General features: G+C 55.1%; 4 protein-coding genes across 4 annotated transcripts; 3 read left to right on the top strand and 1 right to left on the bottom strand.

Annotated features, from left to right (window-relative positions):
* The first annotated feature begins 1,790 nt into the window (after window positions 1-1,790).
* Window positions 1,791-3,604, top strand: RPP25 (ribonuclease P and MRP subunit p25). The gene has a single exon (XM_052672157.1). It carries the CDS (start codon window positions 2,042-2,044, stop codon window positions 2,651-2,653), a length of 612 nt encoding a protein of 203 aa, XP_052528117.1. The 5' UTR covers window positions 1,791-2,041; the 3' UTR covers window positions 2,654-3,604.
* A 2,549-nt stretch (window positions 3,605-6,153) lies between these two features.
* Window positions 6,154-10,888, top strand: LOC128075408 (cytochrome c oxidase subunit 5A, mitochondrial). Its single transcript, XM_052672158.1, has 5 exons — window positions 6,154-6,323; window positions 8,406-8,522; window positions 9,313-9,434; window positions 10,254-10,376; window positions 10,732-10,888. The coding sequence occupies exons 1-4, from the start codon at window positions 6,242-6,244 to the stop codon at window positions 10,365-10,367; spliced, it is 435 nt and encodes a 144-aa protein (XP_052528118.1). The 5' UTR covers window positions 6,154-6,241; the 3' UTR covers window positions 10,368-10,376; window positions 10,732-10,888.
* A 407-nt stretch (window positions 10,889-11,295) lies between these two features.
* Window positions 11,296-13,868, top strand: FAM219B (family with sequence similarity 219 member B). Its single transcript, XM_052671790.1, has 6 exons — window positions 11,296-11,377; window positions 11,556-11,646; window positions 11,731-11,821; window positions 12,242-12,319; window positions 12,638-12,686; window positions 12,935-13,868. The coding sequence occupies exons 1-6, from the start codon at window positions 11,303-11,305 to the stop codon at window positions 13,088-13,090; spliced, it is 540 nt and encodes a 179-aa protein (XP_052527750.1). The 5' UTR covers window positions 11,296-11,302; the 3' UTR covers window positions 13,091-13,868.
* A 165-nt stretch (window positions 13,869-14,033) lies between these two features.
* On the bottom strand, window positions 14,034-16,930 carry MPI (mannose phosphate isomerase). The gene is made up of 8 exons (XM_052671788.1): window positions 16,802-16,930; window positions 16,593-16,720; window positions 16,304-16,504; window positions 16,086-16,227; window positions 15,822-16,004; window positions 15,542-15,715; window positions 15,263-15,471; window positions 14,034-14,715 (listed from the first exon to the last, which is right to left on the bottom strand). Exons 1-8 carry the CDS (start codon window positions 16,815-16,817, stop codon window positions 14,497-14,499), a joined length of 1,272 nt encoding a protein of 423 aa, XP_052527748.1. The 5' UTR covers window positions 16,818-16,930; the 3' UTR covers window positions 14,034-14,496.

Raw genomic sequence — 16,930 nt, 5'->3', positions numbered from 1 at the left:
GTTTGCACGTGTGCCAGAAACAGTGCTGCATCCAGCCAACCCCTTTGGGAGCATCATTATGGCGGAAAACAGTGCTGCTGACGCCTTCAGAGCATCAGGGCATGACCACATGTAATTGGGTTGCTGCAGCTCTGAGGCACTTCTGGTTACAAACAGTGAGAAGGGCATATGCTCCTCACAGTCATAGAGGATAAGTAGGACACCAAGGATGACAGCAAAACTAGCAGGGCAGAAACCTCATTACCCAGAGGTAAGCTTCATACCTGAGCTGAGGGCAGTGATCAAGCCCAACCATGCGCCCAGATCAGCAGGCACACCTCTAGCAAATCTACACTCTCAAGGTCAAGCCATAAAGTAAGCATAGCAGCCAGGGCCAGTAGTAGCTAAGCAGCTCTCCGATCAATCCATAGGTTGAGGTCCCTATGAGTAGCACCAGAAACAAGCATAGATATCATTAAACTGGAGAACCAACTCACAGAAAATCCCAAATTAGAGCTGAAAGCTATAAAGCTGAGCTTAAATAGGGCTGTGGGACAAAGGTTGTGGCTGAGGTGCCCAGGTGGGGCTGATCAGGATCCTGGGGCGCCCCAGTTATTCCTCCTGCTCGTTGTTCAACCTTTGCAAAGGGGTTTGCCCCACTGAAGGGCTTTCAGTGGGGAGCCAGATGTTCCCAGGGCCAGGGCACAGGCTCTCACTTAGGGATGTCACTGGCATGGGTGCCGTCCCACGTGCAACATGACAAGCACCTGAGACCTGAGCCACCCCGATGTGACGCAGAGATGGATGGAGACTTTCCTCATATCGCATGCTTCAACTTTCCGAACTGCTCCCACATTCAGCAGATGAAAGAAAATATAGCGAGGGCAGGTGGAGGGCAGGGGCTCATGTTACTGCTGCTCCAGCTTTCACCATCTCTCTTTTCTGTTTTAACCAATTCCCTGTATTTTTCACCCAGTGCTTTTATCCCCTCAGCCCTGCTTTTGTCCCTCTCCCATCCTGCCGCTCCTCAGCTTGGAATAACTGCTGTTGTCCTCCAGCAAACACACTGACAGGGTAATGAATGGCTTCAGATGGTAATTAGCGATGGAGCTGCTAATAACGCGATTCATTTCCATTTTAAGTGCTGCAGAACGCTGCAAAAAAATGGACCACGGGTGGCAGGATTTGATCCCATAGCGCAGTTTTCCTCCCTGCTGCGTGAGTGGTTGTTGAAATCCTTTCTTGTTATTTTCCTATGGGTTTCAGCATCTTTTGGAGGCAGTGTTTTCCCACGGAGGCTTCAATCCATTTCAACCACGCCATTGGCCCTGCCTCAGTTTCTCCCCTTGGTGCCAGGACCCCGGGATGTCCCAACAGTGGAACCCTCGCTGCATTGGGGTGGCAGGAATGGGGCTGGCCAATCCATTCATTTATTCATGGATTTTGCAAGCCCTATTCGGGGTGAAAATAATCCCGGGTCCTCCAGAGGCCGATAAGATTTGGCAGCAAGGCAATACGCGGCATCTCTTTCCACTGTGCAATGATCCGGAGGCTGGGGTGGGGGGGGGACAGGGGACAACTGCTGCTGTTTGCGGGCAGCTTGGTGTCCTTGAGAGAAGGGACGAGGTTCTCTTTAAGGGGGCAGGACTTGGGGAGCATCACGAAGCCAGGAGAGAGCTTCTCCCTCTGCCCACCCAGGGATGGAGGCAGCAGGAGGGTGCTGGGATGGGAGGCTGAGCGAGGGGAGGAGGAGGAGGAGGAGGGGAGGGAGGGGAGAGAGAGGGGGAGGATCTGCTAATTACACAGAACAGCTCTGGGGGCTGCTGAAGTCCAGAATGAAGCAAAGAGCGGCAGAAGCAAGCGCCGCAGACGGAACAGAGGAGCCTGAGCATTGCCGAGAGCTGCAGCTGGCAGCTAGCAGGGGCACCCAGGGGATCCTACAGCTCCGGCCTGACCCGGGGACAGCCAGCACCAGGACGAGGAGAGGGAAAGGGGCTGAGGGTCCTGAGGACGTGACGGTGGAGCTGGAGCCACACAGCGGGGGCTAGGTGTGGGGTGAGGGATGGCGGCCAAGCCCGTTGCCCAGTCTGGGATGGAGAACTTCCGAAAGGTCAGGACGTCGGAGGAGGAGAGCCCCTTGCCCTTCCCCGACTTGCCCCCAGGTGTGGTGGAGATGAAAGTGAAGGAAGGCAGCAAGATCAGGAACCTGATGAGCTTCGCCATGGCTCAGATGGAGCTGAAGGGCAGCCGGCAGATTGTCTTCAGCGGCTGCGGCAGAGCAGTCACCAAGACCATCACCTGCGTGGAGATCATGAAGAGAAAGCTGGGGGGTCTTCACCAGGTCACCAAGGTACGCTATAAAACCTTGCTGGAGGTCTGGGAGAACCGGGACCCGCTGCCCGGCGGTGCAGCACAGAATCTGACCGTCCACAAGAACGTCCCTTCCATCTGCATCCTGCTCTCCCGTGACCCCCTGGACCCCAACCAGACGGGCTACCAACCCCCTGAGCCCAGAGAGGCAGGAGAAGACCCCTCGAGCTCCTCAGCCAAGGGGCTGAAGCGGCCCCCACCGCCTGCCCATGAGGAACTGCTGCCCAAGAAGCTGCAGGTAGCGGGAGCCGGCAGCCTGCGGGGCTCGGGGACAAGAGACAGCCAGACGAATGGCCACTACTGACCCTATTTTATGCTCACAGAAGAGTCTGGGGGGCTACTGACCCCATGCAGAGCACATCCTTGTACCCCCCACTAATGAAGGGGGGCTGCGGTGTGTAGGTCTGTGGGAAAACCTCCCCTCTCCTAACTTTCCCTTCCTTTTGCCTGGTGCTGCGTGCAGTTGTAGGGATGCAGAGCCACTCACGCCTCCTGCCAGCCCTGCTAAATAGCCCCCGGCACAGCAGCTCTCCAGGACTCGCACAGAAGCATCCTTTGGATTCTCCCCAGATTGGGAAAGGCAGCTGCACGCCGCCGCTCCACATCGGGATGTCTCAGCCAGCAGTAAAGAGCCCGAAGCCCATCGGAGTAACACCTTCATTATCAAAACCACTGCAATTAACCCCAGAGAGGAGCTGTCAGGTTTATTAACGCTGGGATCCACGCCTCGTGGCTCCTGTGATTCATCCTGAATAGCACAAACAAGCAGATGGGTCCTGCTCCCTCTCACCCAGCTCCCTGCTTTGTCTCTGTCCCTTCCTTTCTGCTCTGGCATCGTTTCTATTTTGTGCTTTGCTCTGAAATACCCGAAGCTGATCCTTCCTCTTCCAGAACTGCTGCAGCCTGAGAGCCAAGGAAACAAGCCCCGGAGCACTGTCGTTCATTTCAATAGCAGCCCCGAAAGAACAGAAATGGAAATAACTCCTCTTCCCACATCACATATTCAGGTTTTTCCTCTCCCAGAGGTGTTTGCAGCCATGGTGAAAGCATGATGACGAGGGATGGAGGCAATGGGGAGCATCAGGTGGATCATCTCCAACGTGCTGGACGGATGCTGGGATGAAGGGGAGCTTTGTAGGTTTGGCTGTGGAGCATTTGCTATGAGCTGGCTCTCCAGAAAGCCCTTTGGAGTGAAACGTCTGCTTTTTCTATGGGTAAAAGGAAACAAACGGAAAATAAAAGCTCTTTAGAAATAGTTGAAGTATTTCTATGGGGAAATGCGGGGGGGGGATCGTCTTTGCCAGTGGCCACGGCACAGATGGGCACAGTGAGGGTGGGACTGTGGCTGCTGCTGAGCCAGAACAGGGGGATCTTGGCCAAATCCTGCCTCTTGGGGATGAGGAATCAGGGCCAGCTTCTTTGCATGCCCTGGCAGCTGCCTGGCCCCTGCCGACATGGCAGAGCCTGGCAAAGGCCCCTATGGAGCTCCATCTGCCCCATGCCAGCCCCTTGCCAGCACATGGAGACTGGGGCAATGCATAGATGGGTTGTGGGAGGCCAACTGAACCTAAATCCACCTGGGTCCCCTGCCCAAGTAGGATAGATTCAGTTGGCTCTAGAGAGCGCAGCCTTAGGATGGGGTCAGTAGGCATCGCTGCTTTGCCAAAGGCTGGCTTGGAAAGTGCTTTTTTTGGCTGGGAGAAGGAATGGAAGGAGACCAGGGGAGCGAGAAAGAGGAGGAAGGGGGGGCTTGTTTGGCAATGACCTTGTTATCTCCCTCAGCAGGCAGCTGCTCCTCCGGGCCGGAAGCTTGTGCTTATCTGCCCTGCCACAGATTGATTCATTTCACTTATCTGCCACCATGTAATTGAACGTTAATTTCCAATTGTTTTCTCCTTTTTGTGGGGGTTTTATTCCCAGAAAGGTTTTATTCCCAGAAAGTGGCATAAGAATTGGAGGGGGCTGAACAGACCCCAGAATCAAATTCGTCCACATCTCAGCGGTGCTAGGCCAGGTGCTGTGCATGTAATACAGTTGGAAGCCAATAAGCCATGGCAGAACAGGCTGTTGCGTGCCCTCAGCCCTGCAGGTAGATCAGCAGAAGCCCTCAGCACAGCATCTTGCACCAGTTTCCATCCCAAACGAGGTTAATGAAGAACTATGCACAAAGAGATGGGGAATGTGGGTTATGACAGGGCACGACACGTCCGCACATATTCTCTACCTCACGGATTTTTGGTCTCCTAACCAGCAGTAGCAGGACATCGAAGCCTCAGCCTTGACCCCACTGATAAGAGTCAGGGGTTTTTGGTCTCCTAGCCAGCAATGGAAGGACTTTGGGGGATAAACAATTCGATGGAAGCGTGAAGACTTTTGAGAACTAACAATCCTACTGCCAGCTCGTGTTGCCCCCAGCAAGGAGAAAGGCAAGGAGAAAGAGAGAGAGAAAAAAAAAAAGTCACTAATTTCACCATATTATTTTGTTAATGTTCAAAATTATTCTTAATTGATTCTGTATGCAGGCAATTTGCAACCTTGGAGGCAACAGGAGGCTGGGGATTTCAAACGCTTCGCACTGCTGGCTGTGTACCAAGGATTTCCTGCGTGAGGAAATAGTTAAAAAGAATAAAACTGACTGCAACTCCAAATATGAAGCATTTATAAATAGCAGGATGGCATCTGGCTCCACAGGGTCCTAAGGGGGCATTGTGAGTGAAAACAGCGTGGTGATTGTCTGCTGTGCAGGCACAGCCCACGGCACCTATGAATAGTAATTTTGGGGTCATTCTGTGAACTCGTGGCTTTACAGACGGTGGCACAGACAGCCTGACAGCGGCCTCAGCTGCGGGCAGCACCCCGGTGTGCATTTGGGGATGGGGATGCAATGGATCTCCATGCATCCATCCTGGGCTCACTGATGCTCTGAAGACAGCCCGGCAGCAGGCTTTTTCCCTTTGGGAAAGCCAGGCTGCATTCAACCATGGAAAGCCTTTAATGCCAGGCAGCTGCGGGCTGTGATAGCTAGCCGTAAGAGCTTGGAGGCCCCTGAGGGCTCTGCTTCCCTCTGAGAGGCCAAGCTGCTGCTGTGCTAACCCAGCTGCTGGGCTGCAAACAGGAAGGGCTCCATCCCCTTACGGCATGGCTGCCGATGGGCAGCCTGTCCCTGGGGGGATGTAGATTTAGAGCCTGGGGGAGCTCCGAAAAACACTATGATCTTTCACACATCTGTAATAGGATGGGTGAACAACCAGCTGAAGGGCTGAGCTCGAAGGGTGGTAGGAAACGGGGTTACAGCAGACTGGGGGACGATCATTAGTGGGGTTCCCCATGGCTCCATTTTGAAGCCAGTTCTGCGTTTTTACAAAAGAACCAAGCTCTGGTTCTGGCTGTCAGCAAGCAGGATCTGAGCGGCGCGCACCAGATGTGTAACCGTGCCCTGTGCTGCAGCAGGCCCGGCGCTGCCAGGTGACACGGCAGGCACCTCACACTGCGAGTGCTGGGGGCAATCTGGGTGCCACAGCGTCTGAAGGACATAGGAGCAAGCATCCACAAGAGGGCAATGAAGACGGTGGTGCATATAGACAGGCAGATGTGAGGAGCAGCCGAGTTCTCCAGTGTGCTCGGAGCAGGCTGAGGGGAGGACTGATGGCGGGAACGGCACATAGCCGTATCGCCCCACATACAGCACCAACCCGCCACAAAATGGCGGCCGGCAGCCCCCGCCTTCCCGCGCGGCAGCGGCCACGTGACGTCGCGCTCCCGCTCCGCGCAGAACTTTGTCCCCGCGGCGCCACCGTAGCCCTTCCCGCTCCCCTCCCCTTCCTCCCGTATCCCGCAGCCCCGCGCCCTCAGAGCGCGGCCGCCTCCCGGTGCCGTCCTCCCGTCCGCCGCCATGCTGCCCGCCGCCGCCACCGTCCTCCTCCGTCGCTGCGCCGCCGCCGCCGGCCTCCGCGCTGCCATCCGCGGCTCCGCAGGTGAGCGGCGGCGGGCGGGCCGCGGTGTCCTTGCCGTGACCCGGCGGGCGGGCGGGCAGGCAGGCCTGTGGCTCGGCGTGAGCCCGCTTCCATGTACGTTTACTCGGTGCTGTGCGCCCCTACGGGAGCCGAGCTCTTTGTGGCAGTGCGAGCTGCTTCGCCGCATAAGCCTTGAAGCAGATCTCTTTTTCAATGGGGAAAAGCCGAATCTTTTAGATTCAGGATCGGATGGCGGCACTCGGGGTCGTGCTGTGGGGCGGAGGTGGGCTTATCCTGGGGCTGGCAGCCCGGCCCGTCCTGCTGCAGCCCTGAGGGCACAGCGTGCTGCTGCCGTGCTGTCATTGGGGAAGGTCAGACCTGCGTTCTGCGTGCATCTGCCTCCTTCCTGCTCTGCTAAGGCAGATGTAACGCTTTTAATCACGTTATAAATCAGAATCGCGGCTTCAACTTTAGGTCTGGTTGAAAATCTGGTTGAGTTTTGTGCTTAGCGAAGCTCCCCGTGCTGCTTCCCATCGACCCGGTTGTGCTTCCTGTTGGTTACAGCTGCTGTGATCTTCGAGGCTGAAAAGCTGTGGTGGGGAAGGAGGAGGAGCGCAGCCCAGGCCGGTGGGTTGTGCACGGGGTGCGAGCCACGTGGCCGTGGTTCCTTTCCTTTTAAAGAAAGCTTCAGCTGCGTGGTGCCCGCAGTTCATGCTGGGTTAAGGGAACAAAAAGCAAGCAGCGCTGTGGAGGCCCTCAAGGTCACGCCTGAGCCTGGCTGCTCTGCAAACACTGGCACGGGGACGCTGTGGTGGAGCAGAGCAGAGCCTGCTGGGCTGTGCCTTAAACTAAAGGATCAGATTGGAAAAAAAATAACGTTGGCGTGCACACAGACATCAGAGCCAGGAGTTTTATCTTAGACACAGAGACAGCAGTGCTTTTTTTCTCGTTGAACTCTTCAAAACTAAGATGATCAGGGGACTGGAGCACCTCCCCTATGAAGACAGGCTGGGGGAGCTGGGCTTGTTCAGCCTGGAGAAAAGTAGGCTGCGGGGTGACCTCAGTGCAGCCTTTCAGTACCTAAAGGGAGCCTACAAACAGGAGGGGAATCAACTCTTTGAAAGGGGAGATGACAGCAGGACGAGGGGAAATGGTTTGAAGTTGGAGAAGGCAGATTTAGGTGGATGTCATGGCGAGTGGTGAGATGCTGGAACAGCTGCCCAGAGAGGCTGTGATGCCCCGTCCATCCCTGGAGGTGTTCAAGGCCAGGTTGGATGGAGCCCTGGGCAGCCTGGGCTGCTATGAAATGTGGAGGTTGGTGGCCCTGCATGTGGCAGGGGGTTGGAGATTTGTGATCCTTGAGGACCCTTCCAACCCTGGCCATTCTGTGATTCAATAATCTGCTGGAAGGAACAGCCCTTCCCCTGGCAGCACTTCTGTAGGTGTTCTTGGGCCATTCTGTGCGTTTCCCTAAAACAGCTTTCACACAAACCTTCCTCAGTTTGGAGCTTGTGCTGGAGCCAAAGGCTGCAGCTTGTTACCAGTGAGGGTCACAGAGTGAGTTGCTGAGTGCTTTCAGGAGTTGTCTGCAGTGGAGAATTGCTCCAGAATAAGTCAGGGGATTGATTTCAATTGGATAACATCAGAACTCGTAGGCTGTACGTACTCATTTCTGAAAGGAATGCTACTGAAAGTTGATTAACCTAGCTCATCTCACTGCACAGACCAGTGACATTCCATGGGTTTGCTTGGCTCTGGAAGGAGGTAAAGTTCTTTTGTCATATGGAAGCAGGAAGCTTCTGTCATAAGCTGCTTGTACAGAATTGCTTTTCTCTGCATTTCCTCCACCCTGCTGTGACTGAAGCTGTGGGAGCCCTTTGGCAGTCTGTGCTTTAGAGTGAGTAGGACACGCTTTGCCACAAAACCAACAGCTGCCATAAATAAGCTGTCCTCATCCAACGCTTATCCACCCCGAGTGCTGACCCAAATGAAACGTAGTGAGCGAGGTGTACGTTTTTACAGCTTGTGGTCTCCTGGTCAAGGCTCGAGTGCCCTTCTTTTTGTATATTTGCTCAGAGCTTCCTCCTTTCTGCTTTTACCCAGCTGTGCAGCATGCCCGCTGTTACTCCCACGGGTCACAGGAGTCAGATGAAGAGTTTGATGCCCGCTGGGTGACGTATTTCAACAAGCCAGACATCGATGCCTGGGAGCTAAGGAAAGGTACGTTGAATCCAAAGGGAAGAGCAGCCTGCTTTGTGATAGTGCTGTGACTAGGGGGAACTTGTTTTTATTTGGCTCTGAGGCAGTCAGAATGCAGGCTCTCTTGCCTCAGAATACAGATTTTAACGTCCTATCTTTAGAGAAAGGGAGAAAAACTTTTGCTGTGGGGAAAGGGTTTCTGAGCTCAGCGGTTGCTTAACGCGTGACCACACTAATTTTTCTTTGGACTTTGACTGTGTGGTTTGGCCATGATGTGCTGCAGACCGTTTGTTTGGTTGCCTTCGTGTGTTACTTGCTGTGGAGTTGCCAGCTGCTATTAAACTGCTTCAATTAGGGCTTGTAAAAATCTTTGCATAACAGCCATGGGGCTCGTTGCTGCATGACTCGGATGGCCAGGTTGGGCTCTTGCCTTTGAAAGGAGAGGAAGGGAATGACTGCTTTCATTAGGCTTGGAACAAAGTCATTTGGATTTCTTAATGATTGCACGGCTCGCTTGCCACAGTGTATACACTTTTTTTTGAGAGCATGGATGATCCTGGCCCACTGGGATTTCATCATGCCTGTTTAAGAGATGGCAGTGGCTCTAGTTGTGAAAGGGAAGGAGAAAAAAAAAGAAAGCCCCTGGGGGTGGAGGGGTTCAAAATAGCAATGGAGGTTGTAATTGCATGATGCTGCTGATTGCTGCCATGTTAATAATTCTTTCACAGAGCAAGATAATACTTAGTGGCTTCCTTTTGACAGCACGGTGAGTCGATGCCAAGTTGCTCCTGCTGTTCCCTTGTATCCACAGGTGTAAACACGCTCGTGGGTTATGACTTGGTTCCGGAACCAAAAATCATTGATGCAGCTCTGAGGGCGTGCAGACGGTTAAATGACTTTGCCAGCGCAGTCCGCATCCTGGAGGTGGTGAAGGTGAGTGGGATGGTGCCTTGGGCTCTGGCTGCTGCTCAACGTCACCAAGAGCCCAGCAGCAGGAGATTCTGTTGGCTTCGTGTTAGTGGCACAAAGGGAAGCCTACTGTTCTAACCAAACCAGTGGGGTCGCTGCGATCGCGTGCTCGGCGGTTTGAAATAGTGGCTTGGAGGTGAAAGTAACAGCACCCATTCACAAGTGTGACGTTCTTACTTGTGCATTTTCATTTTCTGATGCTCACCTTAGTGGGAAAGTCTTTAGGGGCTTTATTTTTTTTTCTTCTTTTCCTTTTAATAAGTGCTGCTGGATGTATCTCAGCAAAGGTAAATACTGCCTTCATGCAGTCCTAAATGCTGAGCTGGCTGGGATTACCGACTCAGGAAGTTGCATTAGAAAAACAGTATAAACCAACCCCTTGAAACCTGAGCCCAGGTTGGCTTAACTCCTTAACAGGAAGTGGGAATGGGTGGGGATGGAGGCAGAGGTCTTTTTCATTGCCTTAGAAGCCAGTAGCTGTGCTCTGCACAGGGACAGTCCCAGAGGACTCTGCTGCTAGCTACCAAATCCACTTGTTTCAAACAACAGTGCTCTGCAAGACTGGAGGTACAGACTGGATGATGATTCCAATCTGTTTCCTGCTTGGAAGCTATCTGTGGGCTGGTTTACAAACCATCCCTTGTTTTAGGAGCTTGGCAAGGCTTGTAGCTTTGTGTATTGCCAGTGGTGGTTCAGGCCACAGACTGCTTTGTGAAAATGTCTTATACATGGTGGACTTCACAACGACTTGCTCTCTGGTTAACATCATTCTTTCCCTTTTAGGACAAGGCAGGCCCGCACAAGGAAATCTATCCCTATGTTATCCAGGAGCTTAGACCAACTTTGAGTGAACTAGGAATCTCCACTCCAGAGGAACTGGGCCTGGACAAAGCATAAACCTTGTTGGTAAGAGATTCTCTCACTTCGCTTGCAGCACTTGCTCCTACCAGACTTGGCCACAAAGGAAATATTACTTTAGCGACACTAAAATATGTATGAAATAGGTATGCCTTTGTGTCAAAAATCTGTTCTCCACAGATCCCTAGCTGAAATACTCGTGTGAGTAAATAAAATTCTGTAAAGGATGAGATTTGATTGAAGCTTGACCGTGGTCTAAGCGGAAAGACCTGGGCTGAAGTAAAGCCCAAATAAAACTTCTCGTTGAATGGACTTATAATAAGGCAGTTTGTTGGCTCAGGAGATAGCCAGTGTGGGAATTGTGGAGTGCTGCTCTAATAGGTTTTCTGCTCTTCTATTCCAGGTGCATTACTGGAGCGTTCTGCCAGTGCTGCCCGATTGTATACAGTCGCCTCAAGTCAGAAAAGTTCAAGTATCACCTTATTTCAAATAACTTTATTGAATTGCAATGTATGTGATGTGGAGTTGGACTTAATAAAGGAAAACCTAGTTGAACTGAGGCAGTGCCTTGTGTCGTTACTTTGTGGGGATGGGAACAAATAGGGATCATTCCCTGCCAAGAGAGGAGGAAAATTCTCCTGGTTTTAGGGCAATTAATTATAAATTATATGTATATAATTTATATATGATAGAATGCAGGAGGCTGCCTAGGACACACAGGAAAAAAAATATAGAACTTACGTGTGTATAATTACGTATATGCGTGTATAAAGGAACGCAGGAGGCTGCCTAGGGCACTACGTACCCCGGCCCTATTGAGCGCGGTCACAGCAGCAGCCCGGAGCGTTTTGCCTGCGCACAGTGTCTCATTACCCCGCATGCGCAGGGTAGGACACGCCCCCCCTCTTGCTCCTCATTGGTTGCTCTCTTCTCCGCTCGCTGCCATTGGTGGAGGGGCGGGGCGACGCGCGGCCATGGCGACGGGCTGCGGCGGCGGGCCCGGGGCTGCGGGCGCTGCGGGCCGAGCGGGCGGGGGGCGGGGAGAGGCGGTGAGGGGCCGGGCTTGGGGGTGTGGTGGGGTAATTTGGGGCAGGGGGGCTGGATGGAGATGTGGGGCTGGAGGAGCGGGGCCAGGTGGGGCTGCACGGGCCCTGCAGTCGGGGTGTGGTCGCAGGGCCGGCTGTGGAGCTGCGGCGCGGGGCTCACTGTGCTGCTTTCCCTCCGCAGTCGCCTCGCAGTGACAGGAGGGCGGGCCAGCGAGGCGGAGGGGCCACGAGGAGCGGGCCCTACACCCTCAGCCGGGCCCCCGCCGCGCTGCGTAAGTGTGAGCCCCGATGGGGCCTCGTGTGAGGAGTTGACGCCCCAATGGGACTCTCGGCCCTCATCCTCCCCTCGGTTGCAGAGAGGCAGCGGGAGCTGGCCAGGGCGGCACTGCGGCGGCACGGGCTGCTGGGAGGGCCCGGTAGGCCCCCAACCAAACCGACAGGCAAAAGGTCAGAGCCCTTCTGTAACGTAAAGGTGGAAACGTTTATCTGTGTGTGGGAGTGCTTTGGGAGTGGGCCAGGGAGGAGTGCCGTGGGGATGGGGTTGAGGATGCTGCAAGGATGAAGGTAAGGGTTAGAATGGAGATGGTGCAAAGCTGGGGTTGGGGATGCTGTGAGGATGGGAATGATGCAAGGTGATGGGGATGGGGATGCTGTGAGGATGGGAATGATGCAAGGTTGGGGATGCTGCAGGGATGGGGATGCTGTGAAGATAGGAATGCTGAGTGGTTGGGGATGCTGCAGAGTTGAAGATGGTGGTGCTGTGAGGATGGGCGTGCTGTGAGGTTGCTGCAAGGATAGGACATGCTGTGTGTTGGGGATTCCTGCTGCTGCCCATCACCTTGCAGCCGTGTCCCCATGCGCTTGCAGGTCAGTGAAGTTTCACAAGGGCTACGTGGCACTCAGCCAGACAGCAGATGAAAGCCTGGTGTCCCTGGACTCAGACAGGTGAGCATCCCATGCTCATTCCAGGTGGGTGTTTTTAGAGGGTCGGCATGCTGGATGAATGCCCTGGGGTGGGATTTGCAGAGGATTAGCCTGTAAACCTCACTGTTCTGGAGTTTTGCCTTGCTGCTTGGAGAGAATAAAGGTGCATCCATGGTTGGGCTGGGCACTTCCTAGCAGCAAAACACCTCTGATCCAAGTTTAGTAAAAGTAATTTACCCAAGTAAACTCCTCAATTCTCTTGGGGCTTTTCGGAGGTTCTCTTGTCTGGCTGCTGAGGGAGCTTGCAGCACTCACTCTGACACCATCTTTTCATCCTAGTGACGGGGAGCTGGAATCGAGGGGCTCCTCTGGCTACTCCTCCGCCGAGGCAAGTCCAGGTTTGGCTCCCAGCCCTTCATGCAGTTCCTGTTGGAGTCCCCTACCCCATTTTCCCCTCAGGGCTCAGCTCTTTGCCTTCATTTCTAATCACAGTTAGAACAAGCTGCTGCTTGTTCTTGAGGTTAACTAAAGCCTGCTGGTCTGTCCCCTGCTGTCGCACCCACCGCAGCATTAACCAGAGCACAAGTGGCATTAACAGGGAGCATTAATCAGCCCCATCTTCTCTCTCCCTTCCAGCAGGTGAACCAGGACCTGAGCCGGCAGCTCCTGCAGGATGGGTACCACCTGGATGAGGTCCCAGATGACGAGGACCTGGACCTCATCCCCCCCAAACCCACCACCTCCTCTTGCCCATGCTGCTTTGGGGATTCTCTCTCCTGTGTGGTCCAGTAGGTGCTGCTCATGTTGGGACACCTCAAAAGCCACCACGTTCCATGTCTCCTGGGATGCTTGGTGGCATCCCAAGAACTCATTACTACGTTACAGCACCCAGCCAGTCCCAAACCACTTCTTGTACAGAGCAGTATCACAGGGGTGGCTCAGTGACATATGGCCACACGGGTGTCATTTGTCACCAGGGTAAGGAGGGGACTCACACCAGTCCCATTCTTCAGCCTTGAACAGCTCAGACACTACGTACCCAGAGTGCCCTAAGACCATGAGCCCACCTCTACCAGGACACTGCTTGACACGGCCCTCCTGAATCTGTTCATTATGCAAAAAAGGTCAAATTTGGAGCAGCTCCCCAAACTCAGCATCGTTACATTCTTCTTTTTGTCTGTGCATCTTTCTCATGCTGCCAGCTGTGCAGGGCAGGAAGGTGCCCAAAGGGCTGCTTGCTTTTTCTTGGGATAGATGTGTTTTTCTTTCTTGTTAGATACAGAAAGGGGCCAACGGCCTCTGTGTTTTATTTATGATGTGTTCCCCCCTTGGGGGCCCTTCTTAGTCATCAGTGCAGCTCAGCCCATTTGGGCATGGATTCGGGGCAGGAAAGTTCTGCCTGGTGCAGGTTTTATAAGCTGCCTTAAATCATGGTCCTGCTGTATTGTAGAGGACAATCAGCTTCTTAAAAACAAACCTTATTTAAATAATCTTTGTCTAAATAATTGAGACTTTTTTGTATACTCCTTGTTGGAGGAAGCACTCAGTAAACTGGATCTTGTTACTCAAAGCGTGTCTTACTGCTCCCTTCCCAGATCCATCCTGTTTCCCTATGGATGCTGGTGTCCAGCAGCCCCGCCACCTCCCTCATCCCCACATCCCCCCTGGAGCCCCCATTTGGGGCTGGGGGAGCCAGCAGTGCATGTGCTGCCTCCTCCAGCTCCACACAAAAGGCTGAGGACAAAGTCACCACTTTATTCAGAGCACCGGTCACTTGAGGACCTCCAGACCCCACTGCCACATGAAGCCACTCCATGGGCAGGTGGACAAGGGGGCATCCAGCACCCAGCTGATCCCAAATCTCCTTCCTCCCGGTGGAAGCCTCAGCATCACATTTGCAGGTGTAAGCAGCGGTTCCTAGAAGAACCCAACAAAGCCACAACACCAAACGAAACATAAATAATTGTCAGATGGTGTTAGCAGCACTGGTAAGGACTGGCCCTGGGGGCTGTGACACTATGGGGACACGAGTGTCTCAGCCCCAAAGAGCTGGTTCAGAAAGCAGAGGAGTGTGAGTTGCTTCTAGAAACTGGATGCAGGTTGCTTTGAGGTTCACTTCTGGGGTGACTTCTGAGCTACTGGCCAAGCCTACTTTGGTTTCTATCTACCCTGGTGTGCGGGGATGCTGGGGATCCTGCTCAGAGCAGGCAGCAGGCTCGGAAAAGCAGCATCCCCTCAGATGAGGACAGGTGCATGGAGATGCTCTCGTTGGCAGAGATGAAGATCACGGAGCCCCGGCGCAGGGTCATTTCAGATGCAGCAGCTGTAGAGGTGCCCATGGCCGTACCCTGGATCACCAGCAGGATACTGGCAGAGTCCAGTGCAGAGATGAGGTAGAGCTTGATTGAGGAGGGAATCTGCAACAGAACGGTGCGGATCTCCTGCACCTTTCCTTCTCTCTGGGACTAAAGGCGCTCATTCCCCTTCCCCACTCTTTCTGCAGACCCAAGACTCCTTCCTCGCTGTCCCTACACCCAAAGCTGCTCAAGAAGCTGAGCAAACCTCAGGAAGAATATGGGATGGAAAGGGGCTGGTCGCCATCCTCCAGCAAACCCACATTGAGAAACCCCAAGTTTAGGCAACATCAGGGCGTCCAGAGAAATTGGGGATAGGATCCCTGGAGGTGCTCAGAGCCATTCTGGGTGGGGCGCTGGGAACCTGGGCTAGTGAAGGGGCAGAGGATTGGCTTGAGATGGTCTTTAAGGTCCTTCTAAGCCAACCCAACCCATCCTACATCCTGCAAAGAGCACGGTCAGGAAGTGGGAAAGCTGATGCTCCCAACAGCCAAAACTCATTCAGGAAGAAAACCTAGCACTGGGGCACCATGGGATCAGCTGAGCAGCTTTGGGGTTTCCCTGCCCTGCGGGAGCAGCTCTGAGGACCCTAAAAACACACCCAGCTCACCTCTATCCTCATCAGCGTGAAGTCAGGCACGGGTGGATCATAGATGAAGACGCACGGGTCCAGAGGGCTCTGCACAGCTGGGAAGATCTTGGAGCTGCTGGGTGCTGGCGTGTAGTTGAGCATCTCACAGAGCGTGAGCACATCAATGAATTTGGGGGTGAGGCCAGCACGCACCGTGTTGTCTGAGCACGCCATGCACTCCACACAGTCTGTGGGGAAGGGATGTCACTGCACACTGGTGCAATGGACCCTGTGCCATGTGCCCATCCCTGAGCTCACCTCCCTGCAGGTAGGCGTGGGGCTCGTTGGCCGCCAGGAACATGGCCTCGCCGGGCTCCAGCCTCACCACGTTGAGGAAGTAGATGGAGAAGCAGCCGATATCCCCGGGGAACTGAGCGTGCAGGCGCAGCAGCAGGTCCCCATTGCTTGGGGACGTGTCCTGCCCTTTGGCCGCTGCAAGAGGAGCACAGCTGGGGTTAGTGGGAGCCCACCCAAATGGAGCTTGGATCCTCCCCACAGATCGGGGTTCCACCATCCTGCGGGTGGGAATTTTGCCCACCTTGTTGGGAAATCCTCTCCACCAGCAGGCTGAGCTGCTGGCTGAAGGTCTCCTTCTCGCTCTTCATCAGGCAGGTGAAGCAGACACGCAGGGCGGCCGAGACGCCGCGGGGATCATGGCTGGCGCTGCGTTCCAACTGCTCAGCTGCCACCTCACCCACCAGCGCCCGCAGCTCGGGGACGGCTGTGATGGGGGCCAATCAGGCACTGCGAGGCCGCCGGGATGGGCACCCTGCATCCCTCCTCTCCACCCAGCAGGGCTTACCCCGCAGGAAGGCAGCGATCTCCTCCACGGGCCGGAAGCCACACAGCCCCTCAAAGGGAGTGAGCGCGATGGCCATCTCGGGTTTGTGGTTGGTATCGGGGTAGTGCTGGGGGAACTGGGCGTGCAGCTTGGCTGCCAGCTCCTAGGGGTGACACAGGGATGTCCCCACGGCTGGGTGGTGGCGGCGTCACCGTGGATACAAGTTGGGGCGCGCTTACCTTGTTGGGGTGAGCCTGGATGGAGAGGGCGGTGCGGACGGACAGCACCTTGAAAAGGAAGGGCAGGCGGCCGCCAAAGGCATCGCACACCTTGGGGCCCAGGCAGGCAGGGTGCTCGGCCAGCCAGGAGCCCAACGTCTGCGGAAGGTCACGGCCATCCAACACCTCGGCATCACCGCTGGGATGGGCGCCCATCCATAGCTGGGGGATAGCGTTACGGCCCGGTCAGCCGCGGAGGAACGGCGGGACACGGGGACGGCGGGACACGGAGACGGCGGGACGGCCTCACCTCGGCGTATGGCCGCTCGGGCTCGATGCTTGCCGCCGGGTCCCCGCTGGCCACCAGCTGTGCCACGGCGCTACGCAGCCCGCGCTGCCCCCAGGCGTAGTTCCTCACCGGGCAACGCAACGGGAACACTGCGGGACAGGGAGGACGGCTGTCACCGCCGCTGCCGCCACGCATGTCCACCCCCCCGGGACGCCCCGCCCGGCGCTCACCTCGCGGCTCCGCCATGTGCGCTGCCGACGCGTCCCCCTGGAGCGCCGCCCGCTGAGCCGCTCACAGCGCGCCCCGCCCCCTCTCGTGGCGTCGTGACGTCACACACAGTCGACGCACGTTGAGGTCAC

The sequence above is a fragment of the Tympanuchus pallidicinctus genome, unplaced genomic scaffold (genome assembly GCF_026119805.1).
Source record: "Tympanuchus pallidicinctus isolate F22 unplaced genomic scaffold, pur_lepc_1.0 scaffold12, whole genome shotgun sequence".
Taxonomy (NCBI): Eukaryota; Metazoa; Chordata; class Aves; order Galliformes; family Phasianidae; genus Tympanuchus; species Tympanuchus pallidicinctus.
Note: the sequence above shows the minus strand (reverse complement) of the source record. Positions and strands in the feature narration are given on the sequence as shown.

Coding starts and splice junctions, on each gene's coding strand:
- RPP25 (XM_052672157.1), top strand. CDS start 2,042: ATGGCGGCCAAGCCCGTTGCCCAGTCTGGGATGGAGAACTTCCGAAAG.
- FAM219B (XM_052671790.1), top strand. CDS start 11,303: ATGGCGACGGGCTGCGGCGGCGGGCCCGGGGCTGCGGGCGCTGCGGGC. Junction 11,647..11,730: donor CCGGGCCCCCGCCGCGCTGC/GTAAGTGTGAGC, acceptor CCTCGGTTGCAG/AGAGGCAGCGGGAGCTGGCC. Junction 12,687..12,934: donor CTGGCTACTCCTCCGCCGAG/GCAAGTCCAGGT, acceptor TCTCCCTTCCAG/CAGGTGAACCAGGACCTGAG.
- MPI (XM_052671788.1), bottom strand. Junction 15,716..15,821: donor GGAGAGGATTTCCCAACAAG/GTGGGCAAAATT, acceptor CTCCTCTTGCAG/CGGCCAAAGGGCAGGACACG. Junction 15,472..15,541: donor CCACGCCTACCTGCAGGGAG/GTGAGCTCAGGG, acceptor CCTTCCCCACAG/ACTGTGTGGAGTGCATGGCG.
- LOC128075408 (XM_052672158.1), top strand. CDS start 6,242: ATGCTGCCCGCCGCCGCCACCGTCCTCCTCCGTCGCTGCGCCGCCGCC. Junction 8,523..9,312: donor TGCCTGGGAGCTAAGGAAAG/GTACGTTGAATC, acceptor TTGTATCCACAG/GTGTAAACACGCTCGTGGGT. Junction 9,435..10,253: donor GCATCCTGGAGGTGGTGAAG/GTGAGTGGGATG, acceptor TTTCCCTTTTAG/GACAAGGCAGGCCCGCACAA.